Below are 27,157 nucleotides of genomic sequence, written 5' to 3' on the forward strand. Positions count from 1 at the left end.
CAGCGCCACCGGCTCCCCTCAGCTCGGTACGGACCAGCGCCCCGCCGGGGGTGAGATGGGCGCTCGGGAAGCACTTAGGTGTCCTGGACTCTCTCTCCTTGTAGCTGGCTTACTCGCCAAGCCTTCTTTTCCTCCCCCGTGGGAAGAAGCAACGCTGTGCGGCTGTTTCGCCTCCAGACTTTTCTGGAGTTGCCAGAAAATGGAGTGGCGAGGTGCGCGTGTCCCCCCAACGGCCCGGCCATTCCCTCAGGGTCTGTGTAGCACGATAATGTAAATGAGCTTGGGTGGAAATGGGATCGTTCACAGAGTTGGACAGAGAAACCTTTATTAACAGGAGAAAAATGACAGTGAATGGGGAAAAACCCCTCAGAGCTTGTCAAGTGAAGCCTAAGTCGTTCTAAAAGGCAGCAGCAGGGACTGCCTGAGCTCTGTATCTCCTTTCCGTCCACTTCCTTTAGTGCCGAATTCCCAAATGCCACAGCCCAGACCTCAGTGCTCCTGCCGGGCCCGGTAGTCATGTATGTATGGGATAACTGCAGCAACACTGCCTGTCTTGTTCCTGGCCAAGCCTGGCAGCTGAATTGTTTGCAAATCACCTCTAGCATTAGGAAATTTAAAAAAAAAAAAAAAGAAAAAAGAAAAAAAGAATTGTTTTTTGATGTGAAATTTCTTCTGCCAGGAAAGTGGTGACACAGCTGGATGCATGTCCAACAGCATGGAAAGGCGTTTGATGAAAGCCATGGGACTGTGTGGTGAGTCACAACAAGAGAAAACATTGTTTTAGCCTAAGTTTCATTATTTACCCTGCAAGGAGTGCCGTTTGTACAGCAGCTATTTGGTGTTAGCACTCTGTGGTGTGAATTGGCTGGACTGGTAGTGATGCACTGTTGTGCCTTGGTGTATTGCTTTCCTTCTTGGAAAACATAGCATAGCCAAAACATAGGCCCTTCTCTTTCTCCTTGGCTGCACTAAATGGTTGATGCAGACATGGCACAGTAGATGATGTTTCCCAGCCTGTTCTTTGTTAGATTTTTGCTGTTGTTGTTGCCACAAATAAGGAGACACATGTCTTGGCCAAAGGCCTGGGGTAAATTCTCCTTTTTCACTTTGTTGAGCAGCACACATAAAATTGCCATTAGAAAAGTTAGCACATGTATTTTGAAATTTAGTCCAATATGGAAGTAACTGAATATCAGAAACATCTGCATGCCTTTTCTCTGGAAGTTATGGAAACAGCATAACCAGATTATAACCACGCTGGGTACTTGGTATTTCACCCCAAATGTGAATGTGCATGTAACTGCATGTATATGTTTAGATTTTTATGCTTGATTTATTTTCTCATGGTGATCAGCTTTCCATGAGCTTTTTGAGAGTGATAATGAGGATTCATGATGCAAGAAGCAGCTCAGCATCTTACTGGATGGTTCAAAGCAATGTGGTTTCAAGAGCAGAGGTGTTGCTCTCGAGTTAGGGTACTGCAATGTCTCCAAAATAGGATTAAAATCCTCTTAGAGAAATTCAGAGTATTCCCTGCCTATAGAGATAAACAAAGCTCACCAGAGGAAATTATTCCAAGGTCTGAAGCCTCAAGCTGCTGGGCTCTTTTTGGCTGACAGGTCGGTTTTGGAGGAGTGGCAAGCTACTGCCAGAATGCAAGTGGGGTGGTGCTGGTAGAAACTGAGTACAGTAAGGGAGTGGTAATTGACTGCCCTGAGGAAGGAAAGGTGTGAGGTGCCCCGAGCTTTGAGCATGGCCTGGAGCTCCCAGAGGCAAAGGTGGGAGACACAGCATAGCCCAAAGGCGGGCACAGTGTCCCCGTGCCCTGGCAGGGCCCCAGGTGTGCCGCGGCCGAGCGCCCACGGGAGGGCAGGGCTGCCCAGAGCTCCGCTGCGCTGCGACTTAGGGCGGCCGTGGGGCTGCTCTGTCCCGGGTGCTGAAAGCAGCTCCCCTCCCTCCCTTCCCACGGGGACATCTCTCACAGCCAGGAGGGAGCTGCTGGGACAATCCAACTTCATGGTGCCCTGCATGAATGCTATCTGTGGAGCCCACTGGAGAGAGGTTTGGCCCACTGTGTCTGACAATGAGATCACCACTAAATCACGTCCAAATCAAGATTATTCCAAAGAATATTTATCACCGACATTTATTACTGTTTCCCCCTTGTTTTATATATTCTTAAACATTAACCTCAATTGTTCCTGCAACATCCATTCTTCCCCATTGTAGGTAAAGTCCCCATTACTGACATGCTCACTTTGCAGCTCCAAAGTCATCTAATTCCACATGAAAATGTTTCACTGCTGAGCGGTTGCTTCCAAATATTCAAAATAGAAAGGCTGTGAAGTTTTGTTTGGTGCTAGCAGAAGGTTGGTGCTAGCAGAAGGTTAGTGCTAGCACTGCTCAGTCCCTGCTGGAACATGTGGGCCAATCCTCTGCCATCCTCTGTTCCACTTGCTGTCTCTGCGTTGTGCTGGGTTTCCTCTGTGCATGCCAAAGCTGTCCCACAGCTGACCTCTGGAGGGAGGCTGTGCACCACAAGGGCTGCATGGCCCTGGAGTCCTGATCACATCAGGGGGAGCTGGGCTGGTGACAGCCTGGCTTCAGCTGCAAGGTGTGCTTGAGGATTGCCTGGTTTTTACTCAAGCCTTTGTACTGTGGAAGTAATTATCACTGCTATTCATCTCTCTGCATTCTGATGCTACTGCAAAAAAATCTGTTGTGCGGTGCATTCCACCCAAAATCTCCTTATTCAGACCTGCCAGCTTGGGAGAATGACACAGTTGGCTAATTCTGGAGGTCCTCTTGGGAGCTGTTGTGGGAGCATTGCTCCAACTGTGCCCTCTCAAGGGAGGGAAGTGGTCTGCTCCTTGAGACAGCCTTTGTTTCATGCAGCAGCACAGCCTCCTCAGGGCTGTGCTGGCAGGTACCACCCAGCTCCTCCTCCTGGACTTCCTGGGATCTGCTCTGTTTCTGGTTTGATGCTGCTGTATGAAGCTGTTGGTATCACTCAGATCAATGTACAGCTTACTAAACTGGTTTAGGTTTTTTCACTCTTCTTTATACTGCAATTGCTTTGTCAAAACCAACACTGACTCTTTCTACCAATTAATATGCACTCTTAGGAATAGGCCTTTTCATCAAGGAGAAAATCCATGAAATAACTGTTAGGTCCCTGATACTGTGTCCTTAGAGAAGAGACTTGGGAGGAAAGCTGAGTCTCTTTTGGTGTGGTTGTTTTCAAGGGAAAAAAATCCCAAATTGTCAGCAAGGCTTATGAAGACAAATAGAGACAAAAGCTGAAGCGTTTTGCCAAGAAGTTCTCTGTTGAATGCAGCTCAGGTGAATGCTACATAGAAAAACAGTCTCAGGAAAGGGTCTGCTGCAGGTTAGCTGGGTTTTGGAGAGGGGTGTTTCAGGTATGAGAGTAATGTCAATAGAGGTTTGGTTGTGGGGTTTTGGGGGGGTTTGTTTGGTTTTTTTCCTTTATCTTTGTCACCTAAATTTTCCCTAAAACTGTTTCTTTTTTGGATGTTTTAAGTACAGATTTCTTGTATGCCCCTGCACTTCAACTTGACTTGAGGTAAAGGTGATTTCAGAGTTACTGAGGAAGAGGGAGGCACTCCTCAGCCAGGGATGTGGCACAGTAAAAAGGGATGGTGGGCAGTCCAGCAGCTCTGCACTCACAGCATGTGCTCCCCAGGATGACAGCTGGGATCCCTAGAGTCAGGGGAGCCACAGAGCAGGGCAGGAGTTCACTGCAGAGCTGACAACTCTGGGAGTCCTCAGAGTTCAGCACTGGCTTGGTTAGCGAGGTTTGTTCACTGAAACCTTCAGTTACTGACCCTGCAGCTTCTGTACCCTGTGGCACTTGTGGAGGAGGGAATGCTGTGCCCCTTCCATCACCTCATTTCCCATGAGGGTCTCTTTTCTGCTCAGCCCAGGCATTCTGAAATTATTTCTGCTACTTATTTTCATGTTGACTTGTCTAACACTGTGGTTGGAACACATAGAACTCAGTGGGAGGATTCCAGATGACTTCAGTGGGATGTTCTGTTAATAACAAACTCCGACTCTCTTTATTAGTTCTTTATCTGCAGATCATAATGCTAAAAAGCTGAGGGGCAGGAATAAAGATGATAATTTTGTGGCTGGTTTTCAGTTAGCTTCCAGGCTGATGGTCAGATGGCAATGAAAATACAAACTGCCTTATTTGTCCCATGGGCTCTCACCCTGTCACTGTATCCTATTTAAAATCCTATGCACTGCAAGTTCTCAATTTTCAAGGTGAGGGAATAAATGTTCTGGAGTCTTTCTCATCTTATGTTACATGAGGCTATTGAAATACTGATCACAGGCTTCACCCCATACCCAGCAAATAAAGAATTTCCAGTTGGAAGTTATTTAGTGTCTGTGAGGCAGATCTGATGGTGCTGGCTCTCAGCAACTTAGTGCAGTAGCTTTTAGAAATGCCAGCAGAAGGGAGACAGTGTAATGGGGCAGAGATCAGCACTTGTACCCTGGGCCTGATGGAGAAACCTCTGGGCTTCAAAGCTGCTTGTGGAGGCCAGTGCTGCTTACTGTGAGGGGGGGCAGTCTGCTCAAAGAACAGCTAAGGCCATGAAAGCAGTGCTTCCAAAGCAATGCAGGGCTGCTGAAATCCCTGAGGTCAAGCAGGGGGAACTCCTAGACAAGAAATTGATTGGTTCAGTTGGAATAAGCCTCATTCCCCTTCCCTTGCTTGGCCTTGCTCAGTTGTGGTTAAATGAGGAGAGGGATGATAATCATCTGATTATCCTGCTATTGACAGTCTGGGGAACAGTTGGGAGCCCAGGCTGTCCTCTTGCCAATGCCAGCTCCAGGGATGGCTTCAGCATTTGGAAAGAGAAATAACATGTTCCACAATCTCTGACAGGTGCAGTGGCTGTTCCGCTGCCGAGTGTACCAGGAGAGAACCTGGAATTGTCACTCTGTGTTCTGGTTCACACTGCCCAAATTACCTACCAGGAGAGAGCATAAACTTTCTCAGCAATTAATTAAATATCTTAGGAAAGACTTCCCAGGTACAGGGTGCAATTTCTGCTTCAGATGAAAAAGTTAACTGTGTCAACTTACAGCAGAGTCTTAGAATTGATAAGGGAGACCTGGCATGGGGGAAGTTAATGCTCAGGGCTGCTGCCCTGGATCTATCACTGCCACAGTTTTTCCCAGCTCTTCTGGGTTATTTTGTCTCAGAGTTCTTGGATTTTGTGCCATACCATAACCAAGTCAAATTTAAAGCTGTATGTGTAAACCAGCTACTGTGATCGATCACTCTCACAGAAAATGTTACCAATGTTTCCCTCCCCTGTTAGCAGGTATTCTTGTCTTCAGACCTTATTCCTTGCACTAGCAGCCAAACCTGAGTATGTTCTTTCTGAGCTCCAAGCACACTGATATGGCTCCTTGGTGTTTAGCTCTCTCACTACACTTCAGGTCAACACATTGATTAATCCAGACATTAGATAAAGGATAGAGTTTATTTAGGATTAAATACTCATTTATAAACAGAATATGTAACTTGTTTTCTGAAGTCTGTGACGTATCTGCTTTGTTAGATTTATCCAGAACACCTGAAAAAGGACTGAACTGTAGTTAGCCAAGACAATGTTTCATATTACAACTTCATTATTCACAGAATCACAGAATGATTTGGGTTGGAAAGGACCTTAGAGACCATCAAATTCCAGCCCTCCTGTTGTGGGCAGGAACACCTTTACTAAACCAGGTTGCTCAGAGCTTCAAGACTTCCTAACTTCCTAAAGCCATTTAGCTCCATTCAAAGTATTTTAAGGTCCAATGCTCATTTCTATGACTTTTCCATTAACCTCTTCCTATCACCCTGAATAAATGGCTACTCAGGTTTCTACAAGTAAGGGCTTTTCATCTCTGCTGTAATGCCTTCAGGTGTACAGCTGCCCTGTAGGATGCACTCCATTTTGTCTGCATCACGACTGTAACACAATAACCTGCTATTGCCTTAGAAAAGGATGTATTACATTTTCCAGGCAATAACTAAAGTGGCTTATGTGGATGGGGCTTTTCCACAGGGAAGAGATAAAGTTACCTAAACAAATGATTTAATTTTACACAGGGTCCTGCATGCTTTTCTGTAGCAATCGGTGACAGTTCTGACTAGGGAGACTCCCCAGAGTTTGTACTGGTTAATCAGCATCACTGAACTGACACATGGGGGCATTCAGCTCAGCTCTGCCTTTCACATTTGATAAACTGCCTCACCTGAGTCAGGGAATAGCACCACTGCAGGCTATGCAAGTTTTACCTTGCTCAGAGCATAAGACAGAACAGAATCCATCACAGCAGTCGGGAACAAAGCACACACCAACACCAGGGCCTTCTCCTTCAGCTTCGCCACCATGTACCGTGCCTTGGGTGCAGGAGACGTTAGAGCATCCACCATGGCATCGACCACCTCATTGCCATTAGTGCTCCCCTCACTGAGGATGCTGTTGAAAAAGTTTGCCCGCTCTTGAACGTACTCCTTGTTGTAAACAGCCTTTTCCTCTTCACTCAGTTCACTCCAGATCTCTTCAGCACTAAGCGGTGGCTGAATTTTTGTAGAGCGTGCATAATTTCCTGGCTGGATAATACAGACCTGAAAGCGAGATGTAAACTTACCAAGGTGCAATTGGTCATTGTGAATTCAATTATATACTATAGTCAGTAACACAGACAAAAACTCTCTACAGACAGCCAGAAAATGCTACTTTATTGAAATTTTAACCCTGGAAACTTGACTGAAATCAAATGTATTCCTGTGAAATATTTAAGATTGCAGAGGAGCTTTATTCTGACTTCCTCATTTCGCTCTGATGTTAATTTCTTGTTTTGACTACTCAGCACTTTCACAGAATGCAATAGAGCATCTTTGATTGCTGTACAGTGCTTAACAGTATAAATGTTTTGACAATACTGAAACAAAGCATTTCAGTGTGACTTTGATGTCTCCAAAGTGGAATACTTTGGATTTTTCACTCAGTGGAGAACCTTGGAATTGGTAATTTTTGACCCAGTTTGGGACAAAAGGAGGTATCAAAGAAAATTATCAGGTCCTGGGGAAAGAAGTGCTGTTTTCCCCAAGAAGGTGTAATTAAAAGTAAACTAGGTCTTGTCAGCAAAGAACAGGGGGACCAAAGGTCCTGCTCTGCCTCTCACTGAAGCCATCAGCAGATTTCTGTAGATTTGTGCACATAGATTTAAATGAAAAGCACACAAGTCCTTTGCTGCTCCACGTTTTCTTTGTGTATTGCTGCTGTTCTGCTCCCTTCTGAGTATTCCAGGGAGTTTTGGAGCGGGCTGAGCACTCACAGCACACATGCTGTTCCTCAGTTAGCAGCAGCCTTGTTCAAACTATTTGTAGATCTGCAACATTAAAAGCTCCATGGCATTTGACTGACCTGATTTCTAAAGGCTGCAACACAAGGTGAGGAAAACCCATGCTGAGCTGTGTCAGAGACTTGGGGATCTGACAGGCATTCTCTGGGAAGTGTGTGGTGATATAAAACCCTGCTGTCTTCACTCAGCCACCAGCCCAGCTGTGTCAGTCCCTGCCTGCTGGCCTGCATGGTGATGGATTCCCTGCTCTCAGGAGGACTGGGGTGCAGGTCTTGTGCACAGGGAGAAGGAAGGGATGCAGACAAACCCCAGCAGAGGGATGGTGTGCACAGCTGGAACAGCTTGGTGCTGCCTCAAGCAGGTTTGTCACACAGCATCCTCAGGAGCCCTCCCTTCTGGTGCTATTTAGAAGTGTGCTTGGTATCAGCCAAATAGTCAACTTCCCATATTTATTGTCAACAAAGGGGGTTTGGAAGCTTCCTTCTTTTGGAGTTGGCTTGGAGAGAAGGACAGATGGCTTGGTTTTTGCCCTTTGCACACTTTCTGTGGCCTTTCTACTGGCAGGCACCCACTTTGTTTCCTGTAGGCTGTCAGCTTGCCTGGCCAGAGTTCAGTGGGACAGAGCCATAGCTCCATCTGCTCCTTGCACCTCTGTGCAGCTTTCTCCTGAAAGGACAGACAGGACAACAGAGCACAGCAAAAAGGGACCATGTATTTTGTAGGCTCTGCACAGGGCAGGTTCTCAGGCAAGTGCCAGGCAGCATCTTGCATGCAGTGAGAAACAGAAAAATACCTCTCAAAGATACTCCAGAAATGTCTGTCAGCCTGGCTCACTCAGTTATGTGCTGGGACTACTGCAGAGGTGGAACAGGAAAGATCCCAAAACAACCAGAGTAGCTAACCTGTTAAACTAAGCCCTTCCATGCATTTGAGATTATCCTCAGCTAATCAGCAGAAATCCTCATCATGCTGTGTGGTATTAGGATGTGTAAAGTCACTTGTATTTTACAGCCCCTCATATTTATCTGATAGGGGTAGCTAATAGATGCATAGCTGTAATATTTTCCAACACAAAGCTTATGAACAATGCTGTAAGTCTGTGTACATTAACAGTACACCAATGCAAACCTGGCAGGGAAGACTTTGAGTGTTTGAGAAAAGTGTTTCAGCAGTAGAGTGACTCCAAGGAAAAAGCCCAGTGAAGCTACTTAGGGATCTAAGCTTCAGGTTTGACTATTAGAATTGCTTAGGGCACTAAGAGCACTCTTAGAGCCTCTTAGGTTAAGAGAATAAAAACATAACTACTCTGCACAATGATGCCTCTAGCAGCGTAGCTGTTCTCACAAGAGGCAAGGAGTTGGTGCTGTAAGAGGAGAGAAGGAACTCCTCAGGCAAGTGACAAGTTCTGGCTGCACAGCACTCGGTGTCTGGCTCTCTGCAGCCACCCAGGGAACATCTGGGTTCCTCACTGCTGGTGGGAGCTCGGGCAGGCCCGTGTCAGGAAGCTTCTCCACTGCAGAGGATGTGGACGTTTCAGTGCTCACACACAGACTGTTACCCAGCAGCTTCTCAGAACCAAAAACATCCCCCAGGACTCTGTTCCCAGTGATTTCCAGCTGACTGATTAGCCACAGAGAAGCCACCTCTTTCCAAAAGGAAGCTGCACCCATGAATGCAGTTCTGAGCTTTTATCTTTGTTACTTTGTTTCACATAACTCATCACATCACTTGCCTGGTTTCCAGTTCTTGTTACATCACTTACCTGGACACCAAACTTCTTCATTTCCAGTCTTAAAGCATCACAAAATTTTTCAATAGCTGCTTTGGTCATAGAATAAATGCCGTTTCCCAGAGTAAAATAGGCAATGATGCTGGACATGAAAACAATACGTCCTGGAGAGAAAACAGTGCAAATAACAAAACTTCACTCTCAGTGTTTAACGTGGAATTGATTTGCCTCAGTCTTGAGCTGCTAAGAATGTGGTGTTTAGCAGGAGACTCTTTTCCTGCACACTGTGCCAAAACTGGGCAGTGTCAGCGTGCAGTCCCAGCACAGACAGAAACTCAGCTCTGCTGAGCAGAAAACTTCACACAAAAATCTTCCACCCAGTGACAGATGTTGGACTAGACAAGTGTAACACATTCCCAGTATGCTGCTTATTCCTTCTGAGCCTGAGAGGGGATGGAAAAGATGGAAACAAAGCAGTGCCTTAAAGACTGAAAAACAGTAATGAGACTGTGCTAGAAAGAAAAGGACTGCAGAGGAGAGGGGAGGTGATTTTCCCTGAGGTGGATTATATGGTTACTAATATCAGTTTTTTCTGTGCTAATAATGTCTCTGCACAAACCAGGTTCTGTAACTGTGCACATAAATTCCAGTGTACAGTGATAAGCTTTACCAAGGAAATGTGATTTGCCAAATATGTGCAAGTTTACAATACCTCACAATTATTTCCCTGATCTGTGCTGCTTTCCCTCCTTTCTAACTCCTGCTGAGTGCAGGCATGCCTTAAATAGCAGAGATTCCTCATGTGAGGCACTGGACTGTGGTTTATTTCCATTGTTTCCTTGTAAACTTCTGTGACACAGTCCTACCATGGGGTAAGCAATGTCTGGGTGTGGATATACAAATACCAGGGGTGAGGGGGAAGGTGGTCTTGTCACTGACAATGCAGAGAACACAGCTGCACTCCTGTTGCTGCCACAGATGCAGATCACATCTGGGCCCCAGATCTCACCAAAGGGAATAGGCTTGGGAGATATCAAAAGGTATCACGGGAATGCAGTGAAATCTGTTATTCTGAATTAGGTTCTCTGCCTTCCTATACAGCATCCCAAATAAATCTTCTCTACAGTAAGAGGAAACTAACCACCAGCTTGCTGATCAAGATGCTCTATCAGCTGGCCTGGCCAGCTGGAAAAGATATGGGGAAATGTTGCTCCTCTCAGGGTAGAAAGTTTAAGTCCTAGGCTGGAGGGCACGACCACCCTTTACAAGTATGAATACTTGTATGAATAATTTTGAAGTGTTTCTTGGAATAGGTGCACATCCATGGCAGTAAGCAATGGGTGGGATGACCTCTGCCTCCTTTGTCCAGTAGCTGAGTGGATGGGGCTCGCACCCAGGATGTGGGACACCTCATTTAACTTCTCTTTAAAGTGCCTAAGGGAATTAATTAATTAAACTCAGCTTCCCCAGGAGAATGCTCCAATGTCTGTAAGTCAAGCTTTTCATTTGGAGAGGTCACTTGCTGCCCCCAAACACATAAACTTTAGCTGTCCTGGCTGTTCCTGCAAGGAAGGCAACAGCAAATCTAGGATTCCTCCTAGACTTGGCCTCCTCTCTTATATAGATGGTACTTGAAAATGGAGTGCAGGAGTTAACCAAGGAAACACTGACAGCCCGTTCCTTCGAGCCAAGGTGTGTGTGCAGCCATCCAGACCCAAACCTCCTGAAGGTTTATGCATGTGCTTAATATTGCATGCACTGCTAGTCCCCTTTGCTTCAAAGTAAGCCTATGCAATTCATGGGGTCAGAGAAATGCCTCTGGTGGATCAGCATCACAGAGTTCCAGCAGTAAGTAGGACATGACAGGGAAAAGAGATGTCTCTCTGTGTAATGGGCCACATAACACACTCACTGGGTACACACAATAGCACATTCTGCTACAAAAACACATCCAGCCTGCAGTATTTAAAGGTTTCTTTCTTCTTCTGTCAGAATATCATCTACCAAAGGCAGCCAAGCAGAAAGAAGCAGAATAGCCCAAAAAAGAGGGATGTTTTTATCTTACCAAGTTTGTGTAGCAGTGACACCTGGGGTTTCCAGGTGAAACCTGCCCCTTCCCGTGCTTGATGCTGCACTCAGAGCACAAATCCTCACTCTAAAGAGCCTACAGCCAGAACAGACAAGGAAGAGGGGATCTTCCTCCCCAAACACAGATGGAGACAGGGAGGGGACAAACTGCAAAGCACCCAAGCCATGCTGCCATGCTGCAGAGGGCTGTTAAACATTTCCTTCTCAGAAAGAAGGATAAAGCCCACATGTAGGGAGGTTCATGCAAATACATTTATCCCACTGGATACCCATGCACCTCTACATACTTGAAGTTTCCTGCCCAAGGTCACAGAGGCTCCACAGAGCTGGAACTGGAAGCTGATGTCTCTAGTTCACCTCTGTAGGGTCATTCCTCCTCTCCTAATTGCCAAACAATAAAATTGTAAATCCTAACTAATAAAATCGGGCAGTTTATGGAACTTTGTGTTTTCTGCTGGTCAGTGCTTAAAAAGGCTTGCCTGGGCTTAATGATCTACGGTAAACATTCTTCCTCTTTTTTGAGTCAAACACTGAGAGAAATCCTTATTTATAAATACTTTTCTTTTTCTGTGTACTGCAAAGACAAAATCTTTAAGGATATCTTTTCCCTTTATGGCTTCAGCCTCTTTTCAGAATCAAGTTGCTCTTTCAGGCCACACAGAAGGAGGCTGTCATTTCAGTTCAATGAAAGACAATTAAAGCCTCTTTTATAGATGTTACATTACCCTGATTATAGTAAGCTAATTATTCTACAACTCTAAATAACAGTGGATTAGCATTACCCTTGTATTTCCTTAGAAGGGGAAGAAATGCCAGGGTTGTCCTGATGCTCCCAAGGAGATTCACATCTGCAAATTTTTCATATGTCTCCATAGGCAGCCAGCCTGTCTCACCAAATGTTGATATTCCTGCATTGTTGACAAGGCCCCAGAAACCTGTGGAAGAGAAATGACTCAGCAAGCACCTTTAACTGCAAAGCAGCCACTGTTAGATAACAAAGCACCACCACTGATTCAGAGCCTTGAGAGAAACTGTGTGCTTGTGTAACAGCTTTGTCTTTTCCACTTCAAGGTGCAGGCATGTTTTGTTTAGTGAAGGAATGCCACTGTGGCCATAATCTGGGCTAAATGGAATCACAGAATAGTTTGGGTTGGAAAAGCCCTTAAAGATCATCCAGTTCTACCCCCCCCCCCATGGTCAGGGACACCTTTCCTATAAGTCTCAATGATATTTAATAATTGCTCCCTCTACAGTTGTCTTAAGATATTTATGAATAACATGATCTGGGAGACTACATCTTACTGCCAATGTGGTGTACCATGATATTTTAATTACTTTAATCCCATTGTGTGCTATGAGCAGCTTTGTGAAAATTATATTAAGCAGTCTAAAGGCTAAGGGGTACTATTTTCAAAGTGGCTGACTAATTTAAGAGCCCAAGTCTTGCATCTTTTTCCAAGATTTAAGCTCTGATTTCTTCTGAAATCAGCCACAATCAGGTACATGGCTGCAACATTGGGTAAAGTAATCAAGCAGGGTCAGTGGCTACAGTACTTTTACAATTTTGTAGTTTTGAACAACATTTTTGCCCATGTAATGACAGGTTTTGGTGCTAAGGAGAGAGATGTCAGCGCTCACAAGCAGAAAGGTACTGGCAGCGAGGCTTGTTGTGCCCGAGCTCGGTGACAGGGAGCTGAAGCCCTTGAGCCCAAAGGCACAGCAGCACCGACAGTGCTCACAAGGGACGCTGTGCTGGGGCAGGGAGCACTCCAGTGCCAACAGGCTATTCACTACTGAGCAGCCTGTCAGCCAGCAATCCTGGGCCCCTCTTACAGCTTTAGTTACCATCAGACTGCTGCCCTGGTAATGCAGCAGCTTCCTCTGGACTCGCTTCTTTCCCATGGCCCCAAATGTTAGCAGACAGAGGAGAGGAACTGGCCATGGAATGGGGCATCCTAGACTTCCTTCTTCCTCCCGCCACTGCCCTCCTTTTCTGTGTCTTTCTGTCATTCTCTGGCTTTATTTCTCCATCTTAAAATGGAACCAGCCCCATGGGATTTACCTCCCCATAAAATGCTTCCAGATCAATGGCTTAGAGAGCCCTCTGCAGGAGCTAATTATCAATATTTCTGTACTTGCACATGATCTGCTCTGCAGATGGGCTGAGTGACTGCGCACCCCATCTGTTTCTGCTCAAAGCTGGAGGTTTCTATACTCAGGGTTATTTTTATATAACCTAACTCAAACACAACCCAAACTAAAGCCCAACATCACTGCAAAAGCTGCTTCCTGATATTTTCAGCTTTACCTTTTCTAATTAAATTTTGCTTCTGCCACTGCACCCTGTGCAGCACAGCAATAACACTTGCTCCACATACCCCTGATTTCATCAGGCCTTCAGAAATACAGCCATTGATCTTTAGACAATTGATTTTCTTCCACTTTCTCTAAACTGTGAAATTCAGAATTAACTTGCAAGGCTTAAGTTTTCTCTCCAGCTATTTGCCTCATGTGCTTCAAAGCCTCTGGGTGGCTGCTGGTGAGGCCTGCCTGTGTATTTCTGGGAGCTCACAAAGTAATGGCTCCTTCCTTCTGTGTAGTGGCCAAATCAAAAACCATGAGGAGAAAAACTGGCCTGAGTTAAACTAAAACAGACTTGTGTTTCACTTTTAAGTTAAACACAAAAAGACACTTTTCACCTGGTCAGCTCAAAACATAGTTTGCCCTCAAGCAAAACATATTTTTTCTTAGAACATTTTGGCATTCCCAAATGGGAAATGCTCTGATATTTTCCAGAATGTTTCCTGCCACTTTGTATAGTTGAATCAATTCACAAAATTCCACCCAAGTAGCAAACAGTTCATTATTCCCTCATGCTATTTTCTAAGAATATTTCCTGCTTTCTGAGAAACAACCTGCCCAGCTCTGTATTCAGAGTACTTGAATGTGCTTTGGTCTTTCTTTCCTGAAATGTTTGTGGTAAAAATTAATGCTATAAATGTGCATTCAAAACATATTGTAAATCTGCTTAGCCAAATGCAGCTCAGGTAGCCTAAAAAATAGAGATGGAAATCCTGAAGGACAAGGCACAAGAATGAAACAGCTGAAGGAGAGTGATGCTGCATTTCCTCAGTGTCCCTGCAGAGCCACATTTGGAAAAAGCAGGTGATGTTTGGTGTGTCAGACTGTCAAAACAGAACTCAGTCCAAACACAGCTCATGAAGAGAGGTGTTAGACTGTGCTACAGCAGGCAGGGAAAATATAAACTGGAAAGCAGGACTGGATGGCACAGAGATTTTCACTGATCTCTGTGTTGGGAAAATGGATCCTGACAACAAAGATTAAAGATACAGCCATGGATCTAAGAATCACATTAGGAAACTGAACTTTAGATTAGTGAAGCTTTCTGGACAGCAGTAGCTCTCACATAAGCTCCCCAGTAATTTCTGCTTCACAACATGGTGACCAAAAGTGGCATATCCAAAGTCCTTATTTATGCCCAAAAGACATCTGATATTTTTCCCAGAAACTCTTAAAATCCTCTTCCTATTTAAGTTAGTCCAGCTGCAGGTTTGCAAAATGTTTTGAAAATCAGGTTGTTTCTGTGTTGGTGCCAACACTCAGATAATACAGGAATTCTACCACACTCTGTGAATTCCAACAGGTACTCTTGGGACCACTGATCTTTGGCGTTTCTCTGCTAAGCCTGAGCCCAAATGAAAATGACAGGCTCTCCTGATAGATTCAGACCAATACTAAAGGAAACTAAGCAGTGCAGGGTGCTAGCAGGCCAGATGAGATTCCTGAGTTATATTTACATCCATTCATGAGTCACCATCCTTTGCTTGGAATATTATGCTGAAATTCTCTTCACTGTAAGGATAATCTATTTCTATAGGAAGTCTGGGCTAAAATATTGTACCATGTGTGAATTCCATGAATACAAAATCATAATTATGTGTAAGAGAGTACTTAATAACCTTTGAGTAGGAAGTGGGACTAAAACTAATATCCCTCTGTTCCAGCTAGCTAATGTTACCCACTCTTAGCAGGCAAGAAAAGGAAGAGAAATTCTGATTTGAAACAGAAGGAAATCAGTAAAATTCTGAGGCTTGCTGTAGAGCCTAATAGAATTGCAAATCACTATGCGTGAAGTCCTGGTCTATTTCTTATTGGCTTTGGATTTCTACTCTTGTATAACAGAGAGAGAAGGTAATGAGGAGCTTGGGCTAGTTACAGTTACAGCATATAGGAGGTGTAGAGAAAACTGTGTTTTATTCCTGATACTCTGATTTTATTCTGATATTCTATACATTTTTGTGTGCATTTCATAATGAATAGTCTACTTGTATTGGAAAGTGTCTTTTATCTTTTGTAAGTCTACTTATCCTGGGCCCAGGAAAAAGGCAGATTAAGGTGATTTAAAAGAAAGCATCTCTGCCAAAAAGCCCTACTTGTTTGAGATGCATAGTCTGTGGAAAGGATGATACTGCAATCATAAAGAATCTATGAAATTATTTATTCTTTGCTACCTTTGCAGAATACCCTCAAAATTCTGCAGCAGCAGAGCTGCCCAGCCATGAAAAAGGTTCCATAAAACGTGAGTGCTTGCCCAGCCCAGTGTGGCTGGTGTGAAGGCCTGAGGGACAGCCCAGGAACAGCGCTGTGCACACGCCGTGTGCCTGCTGCATCCCTCACCAGCTGTGCTGAGGGTCTGCATGGGCCTGCAATTGCTCTGCAGGCTCATGCACAGGGTGCCAGCACGAGTCAGAGTCTGCATGGGCCTGCAATTGCTCTGCAGGCTCATGCACAGGGTGCCAGCACGAGCCAGAGTCTGCATGGGCCTGCAATTGCTCTGCAGGCTCATGCACAGGGTGCCAGCACGAGTCAGAGTCTGCATGGGCCTGCAATTGCTCTGCAGGCTCATGCACAGGGTGCCAGCACGAGTCAGAGTCTGCATGGGCCTGCAATTGCTCTGCAGGCTCATGCACAGGGTGCCAGCACGAGCCAGAGTCTGCATGGGCCTGCAATTGCTCTGCAGGCTCATGCACAGGGTGCCAGCACGAGTCAGAGTCTGCATGGGCCTGCAATTGCTCTGCAGGCTCATGCACAGGGTGCCAGCACGAGTCAGAGTCTGCATGGGCCTGCAATTGCTCTGCAGGCTCATGCACAGGGTGCCAGCACGAGTCAGAGTCTGCATGGGCCTGCAATTGCTCTGCAGGCTCATGCACAGGGTGCCAGCATGAGCCAGTGCTGAGCCTGCACTCCAGGGTCTGCATGGCAGCACCAGCACAACCACTGCAGGACAGCATAAGCTGTCGGAATTGCAGGATAAATTATGTGAAACCCAGAGTTCCAAGTGACCTGGTGCCCAGGGAGCCTTTAAGGGCTTTTGGGAGACATTTGCGTTTATCTGTAGGTTGAGGAAAGGCCTGAGAGGGGAAGGCTCTGCCTCTTAATAAGATAAGGTCAAGATCAACCATAAATACATGTGCTAAATCAGCAATATCTAGGCTTCTTCTTCCTTCACGTCTCATTCCATCCCCTTGCCAATGAGCTAATGAGCCAGGCAGGCAAAGGTCTTGCATTTCCTTATCTCTCTGCATGCCCCATTCTCCACTTTTATTCCCTATATGAGAAGGAAGTGTTTGTCTGTGATTTGGAGGGAATCTCACTTCTGAGCTTGAGGAAATCTGCTGTGAACCAAGTGTATCCCAGAATTACACTGGCTAATTCCCACCCTGCAGTCCCAGTGGGAAAGGAGGTAACTGTGGCCCCATCACCTGCGCTGTGTCACGTGTGCTGAAGGGATAACCCAGGATTTAGGTTGTCTGCAATTATTCTGGAGCTAAGTCTATCCATTCCCCTGAGTGCACACTCCCTGCAGGGCGTGTAATTGACACATTTCCCTTGCAGTAACCTCTCCAGGGACTAGCGTGACAAACCCCAAGTGGTTCCAAGAAGCAGCTGCTATGGTGTGGCACGGCAGCTGCCCTCACTGCATTTCTTGTGTCTATTTCCTCTTTGACAAGTCATGCTCAGAACCACATCAGTCCCATCCCTCCGATGCTGCACAGCTGTTCTTTGCTCTCTCTGCCCTTTGTGCTTTCGGGTACCTGCAGAGGGGCTCCGGGACGCCCCACTCGAGGAGTTCCTGTCCCGCTGGAATGGTGAAGCTCTCCGAGCAGCGCACCCGCTTTACACTGCCGGCACCTTCGGACAGGCTCCTGTCCGTGTACGCACCAAGGGATTTTTGATAAAAACCCGCCATCCTCACCAATAGCGGTGGATGCACCCAGCCCATCAGTGGCGATGCTCGCTACCCTCGCTGGGCTGTGACAGCCCAGCCGTCCCTCTCAGGCAGCCCCCCGCCCGCAGTCCCGGGCGAACCGAGCCGCCCTCCTGGTGTCGGCCGGAGGTGCCGCTCCCCGCCCGCGGCCCGGGGCTCACCTCGCTCGGGCAGGTGGCTGAGCACCAGCTCCTTGGCGGCGCGCACGTCGCGGGCGCGGGTCACATCGAGCCGCAGGACGCGCAGCCGGCCCGCGCCGCCCGCCTCCCGCTGCAGCCGCCGCGCCCCGTCCCCGCCGGGGCACAGGCAGCCCGCGAACACGGTGAAGCCCAGGCGGTGCAGGCGGAGCGCCAGCAGGTGCCCGAAGCCGCTGTCACAGCCCGTGATGAGCACGGCCCGCCCGGCCGGCTCCAGCCGCGCCTCCCCGCGCCGGCACAGCCGCGCCAGTGGCAGCAGGAGCAGCAGCAGGAGCGGGAGCAGGAGAGGGGCCGCTGCCCACATGCCGCCCGCGCCGGCACAGCCCCGCTGTCCGGCAGCCGGGGAGGAAGGGAAAGCCGCGGGCAGCGCCTCCCCGCCCCGCATCCCCTCCCAGGAGCAGCGCCCCGCCCCGCCCATGGCGCACGGCCGGCCCCGCGCCGCGCTCCGGCCCGCCCGGCCCCTCCGAGCAGCGTGCGGGGGAGACCCGGCCTGGGCAGGGATGTCTGCCCACCGGGGCCTCCCCCCACTGCTAGACCCCAACAGAAAGCGCAGGCTGCAAGCAGCATCCCTGGCCAGCGGGAGCTGCGCCGGCGAAAGGGAGCTGGGTTATGCCGAGATCCAGCGGTACGGACAGTTCAGCTTCCCTGCTCAGCTGAGTTTACACCGTCCCGCCACTGCAGACTGGCCGCAGGGCACAAATGAGAGCAGCCACGAGTGTTTCTAGATCGGTCAGGTGGGGATTTCTAGAACAGCCGTATTGTTATGTTATAGTTGCTGTATCTTATGTTATATATTATGTGCCGCCATTAAATTGATGTGGGTTTTTTATGGCTCAGGTCTATGACTGTTGTTATCTCAAGGGTGCCTACATTAGCCCATGGTGAAGGAAAATGTCTGTTTCTTGTAGGCTAAAGTGACAGTTATACATTGCTGGAAAAAAGATCCCCGAGAGCTACGGTTACAGGAGAAATGTGATTAGGCACTGTTTTGTCTGCCCTTTCTTTTATCTGAGCAACTCTCCAGGCACCTATTGAAAGTGATGCTATGTCATATCTGCCTCCTCTGAGTAAAATGAAATGACTGAAAGAACCAGAAGCCTTTATTAATTGTGACTTAAAGTAGTCTTGTGAAAAATACAAAGGGGGCAGTCATTCATTGACATATACACAGCAGCAGACAAAGCAGCAGGTCTTAACACACACAGAGAAGGTTCCAAATAGTTGCTTAAACTGCATCCCTGTGGCTCTCCATTCAGCCCTGCTTGTATTTAGTGAACAACCTGTATCTGGTTGTTGCAGATGGGTTTCTGAACTGGTGTTGCCCTGCTGTCCCGGAATGTCCAGAAGTTGTGTGATCCCTACAGTCAGCTGTGTTTTGTGTTTGCTTGGGGATACCTTTGCACTGACACAGAGTTTTTAATGACATCCGAAGGAGAAAGGGAATAATTCTTGTTTAATTTGCTTTTCCAGAGCCCAAGGCATTCCTGTGTTTTTACTCTCATTGGCTGCACCTCTGCCTAGGTTTATTTCAGCTTTAAAGTGTCAGTACTCTCTTCTGCACTGCTGAGCTCTCCATAGCCATTGCATAATAGGACTCAAAGCCTCAAGTGGCTTGGGAAAGCTTTGCTGCTGGGAGACAAAGTAGGACATGGAATGGTAAACCCCAAAGAAGATACCCAGATACTTGTCCTCAGTAGGATTTATTTGATCATGTTCCATCACACTGGGAGATGCTGTCCCTTTTTAGCCTTCAAAAGATCAGTCTTCTGGGACTACATGAGTCACAAAGTTTTGTCTTTATATTAACAAAACATTTATGCAACCCTCAAAGTCATGAGAGCTGCTAACAGCCTGTCCTCCAGCCAGCTTCCCTGTCTGGTTCCCTCTGGCATAAAAAGACAGGGAGTGATTCTTGTCCAAATTCTCCTCCTCCATACCTCCTACCCACCTCTCATCCACGTCTGCCAGCCTCTCCTCTCAGCTTTTGTGTCCTGTTAATAACATAAGGATCACAGGCAGTGACAAAGCCATTCTTTTGAAGACGAAGGGATGACTCAACTAACCTCTGAATTTTATGCTGTCTCTGCTCAAAAAAAAAAAAAAAAGATGCTAAAAAGGTGGTACACAAATGTGACACTTCCAGCTGAGAACAGGAGCACTATGTTGTCAGAGCAATGTAATCATATGGATTACAGCTATGTCCTTCACACTTAAAAACAACTTCATGACTACCTAGTCCAGGAAATGAGGCAACTTAGGTGCAGCACATTTGCAGTAAAATTTATTTATTTCTTGGAATGATTTTCCTCTGGTTTATAGTATTCTGTTCCTAACTCAAATATATACACATATGTGTACACACACATACACATGCTCACATGGTAGTGTGTACTTTGAATTTATGACTCTGCTTTGTCTAGTTTCTGACATCTTTCCCATCTTTAGGATTTAATTTAAAAAATGAAGTTTTTATCTCAATCTCTTCTACTTCTTATGCAATTCCAGTTAGTTGTGGTTTACCTGTAACAAGTCTAAGTAAAGGCTTGGATTCTGAGGAAGTAGATGAGGAAATGGAAGACACTTAGAGACTGATACTGATGGGGATCTGGACAGTTCTGCTCCCAGAATATGCCCAGGGGGCCTTCAACTCTTCCTAAGAGCATTTCTGGCAACAGCAACCTCTGAAGCTTTTGCTTCAAAGCTCAAAGCTTTATTCTGTGTCGCTGTAAATTTTACAGTGTGAAATACCAAGTTGCTCTGGGAAGGCATCATAATATCTTTTTTTGTTGATGGGTTGCCATGTTGTCCCTACCCTAAAAACACAAACTGCTTTTTTAAAGGACTGTCAAGTTTCTGTAAAGGGCCAGGATAAAGGAGAGCTGGGATGGACCTCGGCTTATTTTCCCCATTCTCTTGTTCCTGTTCCCCCAGCCCTGTGCCCCTCCTGGCAGCCTTAGTGCACCCTGGAGCCGTCTCAGCATTTGCCATCTGCCATGCTCTGTGGTGCCCACTCTCAGCAGTGGGTGGGAGCAGTAAGATCTTTGATGTCTTTCTTACAGGCTCAGCTCTCCAGCATGGTGTGGAAGTCATTATTATTTTTGCATTCTAAAGCAAAGATGAAACTCTGATGTCCTTTGAGGCAACTGCAGAGCCATCCTTGGTTTCACATGAATCCCTTTTGGTGCAGAGCACCACTTTGTCAAAGCTTCAGAAAAATGCTGAGAATATGACAGAGTGCCTCCTAAAAGTTCCAAATAACCCAGCAAACAATAAATACAGACCCTTCTTTTTAACATTCTAATGCTTTTGAAGCTTTCATGGTTTTCAGGGTGCAGGATCAGGATTTTGGCTGTATCACACAATTCCCAACAAATGTGACTTCTCTTTGCCATCCATTGCGTCTTGTCAGCTCAGCCCCCAGACCGTGTAGCATTCCTTTTGCTATTGTACAGTAAATAGCATAGCAGGCTGCTGGTGAAAATTATGCTTATCTGACCAAAAAACCCCGTAAGATTCATCTTAACCAGCCCATCTGGAAGTTCAGCAAATTAAGCTTGTACTACACACAAGTGACACTGCTTGCTGCAACCATCCAAAAAGCTGACATTGAATTTGCATCTGCAGGCAAGCATTTCAGGACTGGGAAAAGCTGCTTTCCAGGAAGAAAATCAAAATATGGGTTTTGTTGCAGTTGGACAGGCAGACAGTGTGAACAGAAAGGCTTGCAGTTTTTAGAGCTGGTGAGCTGCATGTCCTCCTTGGGGATGCAGGCAGAGAAGGCTGTGCTGTGGTGTCAGAGGAAAGGAGCCCATGGGAGGCTGTCATTGCTTGGAATTAGACAGGAGCAGTTGCATGTGGGCTGTGCATGGGGAATATCCAGCCTTTGAGGACTAAGCAGGATGTCTGGTTGTGTATAATGGGATGAGCTGCATTAAAATCTTGCTGCATATTTTTAAAAAGCCTGGACTCAGTTGACAAAACAGATTTAGGATGCCATGTGTATTGCTCAGTGTGTCAAAAAAAGGGAGACTGCTTCTATTTAAAAAGCAAGGCAGGAATATCTCTATCCATGAGACATTTTCAAATACTTGTCACTGCATACGGCGTCCAGACTATTCCAGAGATTAAGTTGTCCATTTGTCAGAAGTTATTTTAGTAAGTCCCTAGGATTAAGTCCTTTTTGGCAGTACTGGAGTAGCAACAAAGCAAAAGAGAGAGAGATGGAAAGAAAATTCTAGGAAAATTCACCATCTTCTTTAACCTGAGGTGACTGATCCTTTTTGCACTGGAACACCCCTGGCCCAGGGACAGATGGTTCAGCTGGAGTATCCTTATGCAGGGCCAGCATGGAAAGTGAAAGGACACCCTCTACCTTCCAAATAACACATTCCAAAAACAACCAAAAAACTAAACACTGTTGTATCTCATTTCTGACTTGAAAGACAAATGTGGGATGATTCTGACTTCCAAAGGCTACTGCAAAATGATCCCAAGGGAGTAAAAATGCTTGGGCTGCTCCTCCACACACACTAATACCCACTTCTGTCATGGAAGGATTACCTCAGCACCTGAGAACTTCATTCGGAGGTGAAGGATAAGGATGAGGGCAGATCAAGTCTCCTTTTCTTCCTGGTGACCAGGAAGATCAAATGAAATCCAAATGGTCTCCTCCAGCACATATTGTCACCTTAGGCACACAGTGCAGATACAGATTCATCAGGTAAATGGTTTTGAACCTGAGGATTACTGAAAAAGGGGCACAACATTATGAAATCAGGATTTATCTCTGGTTAAAAGTTAATTTTTTTGGAGAAACAGCGTGTATTTGAACACAGGGGCTCTTCCCAGATGATGAAAAGCCCTTGCACTGTCATATTGTTGGGAAATTCCAGAGGTGTTGGAGTAGATACAAAATCAGTTCAATGATGATAAACTGATCCAGTGTAATAATTAGCAGATTTTAAAAGAAGTTTACACAGGCCTTAAATATCCCACTCCAGATCTGCCCAGAATTAGCTTTTGGTAATTTAGATGAATGCTGTAAAGGAAGTGCCTGAAGAAGCAGAGGACATATTTACATTGATTTGACTGCAGATTCTCACTGTGCAAGAGATAGAAATGTGAAATCTGACTCATACAAGGAGCTCCTACGAGTGACATAGCCAGCAGGGGTGCAGCTTCTGAGTACAAAGTGTGCCAATCTTGCTGGTTCTGACTAACATTCCACCATGGCACCTGCAGATTTGCCTGTTGGAGCTCTTATTCTCATGGAAAATCTGTCCCACCAACCACGTTAGAAGCTGAACAACTTTATCATCTCTGCACTTGTACACTTTTCCCAAGCCAGGGAGCCGAAGGGTTGCGGTTTCCTTGGATCATCGGTGCAGAATATTGACAGTAACGAGCTCTTTGCACTTGGGAGCTGGTATTTCCAGGAAAACCCTGTGCCAGTGGATGCCCACGAGGTGGCAGCCTGCGCGGGAGAAAGTGCAGGAGCAGAGCATGGTCCGCAGCACCTTCCCCCTCCTCCCCTGCGCAGGCAGAGCGGCTCTGCCCGGCAGCCCCGGCTGCAGCAGCACCCTCTGCACCGGGTCTGGGGGCTCGGGTAGGGGGCCAGCCTCACCGGCACCGCAGCGCCCACGGGCAGCAAGCAGCGAGACACTGACAGGCAGGAAACACCCCGGAGACAGCAGGCAGGCTGATGGTCCAGAGGAAGAGCAGCAAAGTTCCATCCCTGCCAACACAGTCTGCAGGGGGATGCGCTGAAAGAGACCCGGGAGGCTGACGGCCAAAAACCACTTGGTGCTGATGAGCAGCGAAAGAGCTCCGAGTTTGCAGTGCAGTAAATGTACATGAGCACAGGAGGGTGCTGCTCTTTCTCTTAGCGCAAGGCAGCATCTCCCTTCCCTGCTCCGTGGTGCCATCAGCTCACAGGCCTCAGAAGGGCCTGTGTGTGTTCATCCTGGACAGAGCCCGTGGTGCTACAGCTGCTGAAGAACCCCAGATCGCTGCCTGTTTCTAGAGGAAAGCGACATTCACGTGAAGGACAGGTTGTGCTTTGAGGTGACAACCAGCACAGCCAGCAGTCTGCTGGAAAAGCACCCAGGTCTGTCATCCTGCAAAATGCTGGCACAGGGAAGGTGTGGATGATGTTACTGCCATCCCCCTCCAGCTGAGGGTATAAACCAGAGGCTGGGTGGGTGACATTGCTGCTGCCCTTGTGCGCAGCTGTTCAAAGACAGCCCAGAAGGTGGCACATCATTTGCCAGTTGGTCCGGGCTGGAGGAGCCAGGACACCCATTTCTACTGGAAATCACTGTGCACTTTTGTAGAGTATTATTTGCCTTTTCCTAGCAGTGTATCAGCTGGTAATGAGGGCACGAGGATGGGTAAGGAAGTGTAGGAGAAGTGGTCTGAGAGAACAGATCAAATCAGAGACAAATGTGACGGAGAATGACAGAGAATATGGTTTCCTTACTTTCAAGTCTGAGTTGTCCTGTGTGCAGGACAAGAATAATACCTGCAGATGCTGATGCCCCATCAAAAAGAAAAGTAAGCACCCAAAGGATAGAAATACATGAAGGTTTGCATTTTTAAAAATAGAAGTCAAATAAAACTTTTTAAATTGGAAGTCAAAAGCCAACTCCATTTTAGAGTTGGAGGGGTGCAGAGGAGCTGTACCATAGCCAGCAGAGAGGCTTTGAATAGAAGAAACAGAGATACTGAAATTTGCTGCTAAGATCACTGATGCAATCTGAGAGTGACTCAAGACAGCAGCTACCACTCACCCACCTGCCTCTGATCCCAAACCTCCCTTACATTATGCAAAAGGAATTAATCAATAGGTCTGCTTTCTTCCTGGAAAGCCCACAGAAAAGAAGGCTGGGCTTTTCTGACACAGTTCCACCTCCAGCTGCCCAAAGCACTGTCCAGCCTGACATCTCTGAACAACTGCATGGATTTAGGTCCTTGTCCCTGCGCTGGGACAGCACAGACAGCCAGGTTCTGGGCTCAGAGGGGGAGTGCATGGCTGGCAGGGATCCTCTGTGAGGATAACAGGATGGAAGTGTGACTGTTTAATGCCCCCTCATACAGGCCCCTCTCTCACTTTTATGAGAACATACAGCACCCATGTTTTGGCAGCTGGTGTTTTCCTGTACACCTGAGCTGAGCAGTTTCCCTGACTTGGGATTCTTGCCTCCCCTAACATTTGCCTCACTGGTAAGAAATTGCAGCTGCACCACTGCAGCAATATGGGGGCTCACTTTTCCAGCCCAGGCAGTGTGCAGATCACTTGGACTGGCACCTTCCCAAGCATAATGTTCTGAAATGTCACTCTGCTCCTGGGTGAAGCTTGGCTTCTTCCCATCTTGTCTCCTCCTTTGGCTTGCAGCATCTGTGCATCTTGCCCTCATTTCTTGGCATGCAGATGCCTGAAGGTGTAGAAGACAGTGCTCTTGTTAATGCTGGAAAGTGAAAATAGATGTATTTTAAATCCTAAAGGGATCTTGCCAGGGTATGTCTTGCCATCGTGCAAATGCCCACTTTTTGAATGGACCCCCAAATGCAAGGGAGGTGCTTTGGAGCAGCACAGGGCATGTTCAAGGCCCCCTGACAGCACTCTAAACTGGGTCATTTTTAATGCTCCTCACAGGGGGCTCAAAGCATAACATTAAGCCTCTACATTTGGCACTTTGGATTTAAGGCTTTAGTGATAAAATTTGCATGTGGGTTTTGGCCATTCCCTTCCTCTGATGGTGTTGCACTTCCTTTTTAATTTTGGCAGATTTCCAAGGGTGCCAAACAATCAGGAACCAGGAATTGACTCAGATTCAGACAATGTGCCCAGAGCAGCCCAGCTCTGTGATGATGTTCCCCCATCAAAGCAGCTTCCTTTCGAGCAGAGCCCACTGGTGTTGCTCTGGCAGTGGACAGGCATGGCCACAGTTGTGTTCCAGACCACTGAGAATCAAAGCCATTCCTGAAGCACTGGGAACATTTGGAGGCTGAGTTCTTATCTGGGTTGCTAAAGAATCTCCTGTTTCTGAAAGCCCACGGAGGGTTGGTTATTAATGCCAGGATGCACAGCTGATTGTTGGCACATGAAAGGAGCTGTGCTCTGAGCACCAACCTCTCTGCCTGGCAGCAGCAGGACACAGTTTACCTAAATTTGCTCAGCTGTTTTTTTTTTTCTTTAAGTTGATGATAGGTTTTCCTTTTCTGTCATTAAATAGCTTCTGATAAGAATTTATTTTCCCAAGAGAAACAGGAAAGTCTTGGAAATCTGTGAAAAAAATGAGTAAAAAAAACCTATCTCAAATGGTAATTGTGTGTTCTACTTTCCAAAGCATTTCATTTCCCCTCCTGAATTGTGATTTGACATCTAGAGGAAAGGGGGTGGCCAAACCTGATTAAACCAGGCTCGAGTTTGGACAGCACAGCCTCAGAGCCAACATTGGTCCCAGGTCCTGCAAGGTTTTAATCCCAGGCGTGGAAGAAATCAAAATCAGCTCTGTAGCCTGTTGTGGCTATACCAGGAGGGAAGAGCAAATCCCTGACAAAGGTCAGCAGAGACCCACAGGCAGCTCATGGAGCTGGCCTCGTGCAGCCCTGTCCCAATTAAAACACTCAGGAGTGCTTGGCATTACATCACAGAGTTTTGGCAGCGCTGACACGGGCAAAGCAGGGCTGCTCTGCCCTGTTCTCCCTGTTCCCTCTCACAAGCCCTTATCTTCCTGCCTCTGCTGTCTGATTATGATAAAGGTGGTTCTGGCCCCTCCAGAACCCGCCTGTCCCTCAGCAGGCACTTCACTGGCAGTGCCAAGGGATGATTCTGTGGTGTCCTTGAGTAGGCTGGAGCTCATAGCAAACACACAGCAATAAAGCAGCAGCAGGGAGCTCAGTGTCTGCTTCAATATTCTGATTACAGGTATATTTGAAGGTGCTACACTTCTGAAGCCAAAAGGCATTCTTAATGTTCATTAAGTTATTTGGGTCAAGGGCTTTCTTGTGCAAGGACATGGAGGAAAAACCCCAGCTTAATATTGCACAACAGGGTTTTTAAGATATGCTGATCTCGATTCCATTTTTATTTTGTTGTTCCATAAAATTGTGTGTTAGGAATAGATTTATACTAGGCCAGTTCCTTGGAGTCTCCGATTGCCAAATCCTTTTCTCTTTTTTTTTTCCCCCATAATTGAATTTCTATAAAAACGAGCCATTTGTAAGCAACCAGTGTATTCGATAACATTTCTCTCTGTGGTACATTTATGCTAGAAATGCAGAAATGAGAAACTCTGAAACGGCAGCATACTGAGAGCACTGTCTCCATTTGATTTCCTTCTAGCCTGAATTTCACAACAGTTGCATTTGGGTTTCAGTTATACCCTACACTGGCTGATGAATATTAAACAAGGTCTACAGACATTTCTTGGGTTTGCTTTTACAGACTTTGCTTGT

At 46.6% G+C, this 27,157-nt stretch overlaps 2 protein-coding genes across 3 annotated transcripts in view; one reads left to right on the top strand and one right to left on the bottom strand.

Annotated features, from left to right (window-relative positions):
* The window catches only part of PAK5 (p21 (RAC1) activated kinase 5), a 195,835-nt gene that overhangs the window by 33,962 nt on the left and 134,716 nt on the right, over window positions 1–27,157 (top strand). Inside the window, exon 1 of one of the 2 annotated variants that reach the window (XM_066546007.1) lies at window positions 716–752. The exons of the other annotated variant lie outside the window; for it this stretch is intronic. Coding sequence (XP_066402104.1) covers window positions 716–752 — 37 coding nt within the window. Of the gene's footprint in view, window positions 1–715; window positions 753–27,157 lie in introns of those variants that run through there. 2 annotated transcript variants of the gene reach the window in all.
* LOC136555136 (D-beta-hydroxybutyrate dehydrogenase, mitochondrial-like) lies at window positions 5,501–18,002 on the bottom strand. Its single transcript, XM_066547728.1, has 4 exons — window positions 17,663–18,002; window positions 11,995–12,147; window positions 9,158–9,288; window positions 5,501–6,655 (listed from the first exon to the last, which is right to left on the bottom strand). The coding sequence occupies exons 1-4, from the start codon at window positions 18,000–18,002 to the stop codon at window positions 6,308–6,310; spliced, it is 972 nt and encodes a 323-aa protein (XP_066403825.1). The 3' UTR covers window positions 5,501–6,307.

The sequence above is a fragment of the Molothrus aeneus genome, chromosome 3, assembly GCF_037042795.1.
Source record: "Molothrus aeneus isolate 106 chromosome 3, BPBGC_Maene_1.0, whole genome shotgun sequence".
NCBI lineage: Eukaryota > Metazoa > Chordata > Aves > Passeriformes > Icteridae > Molothrus > Molothrus aeneus.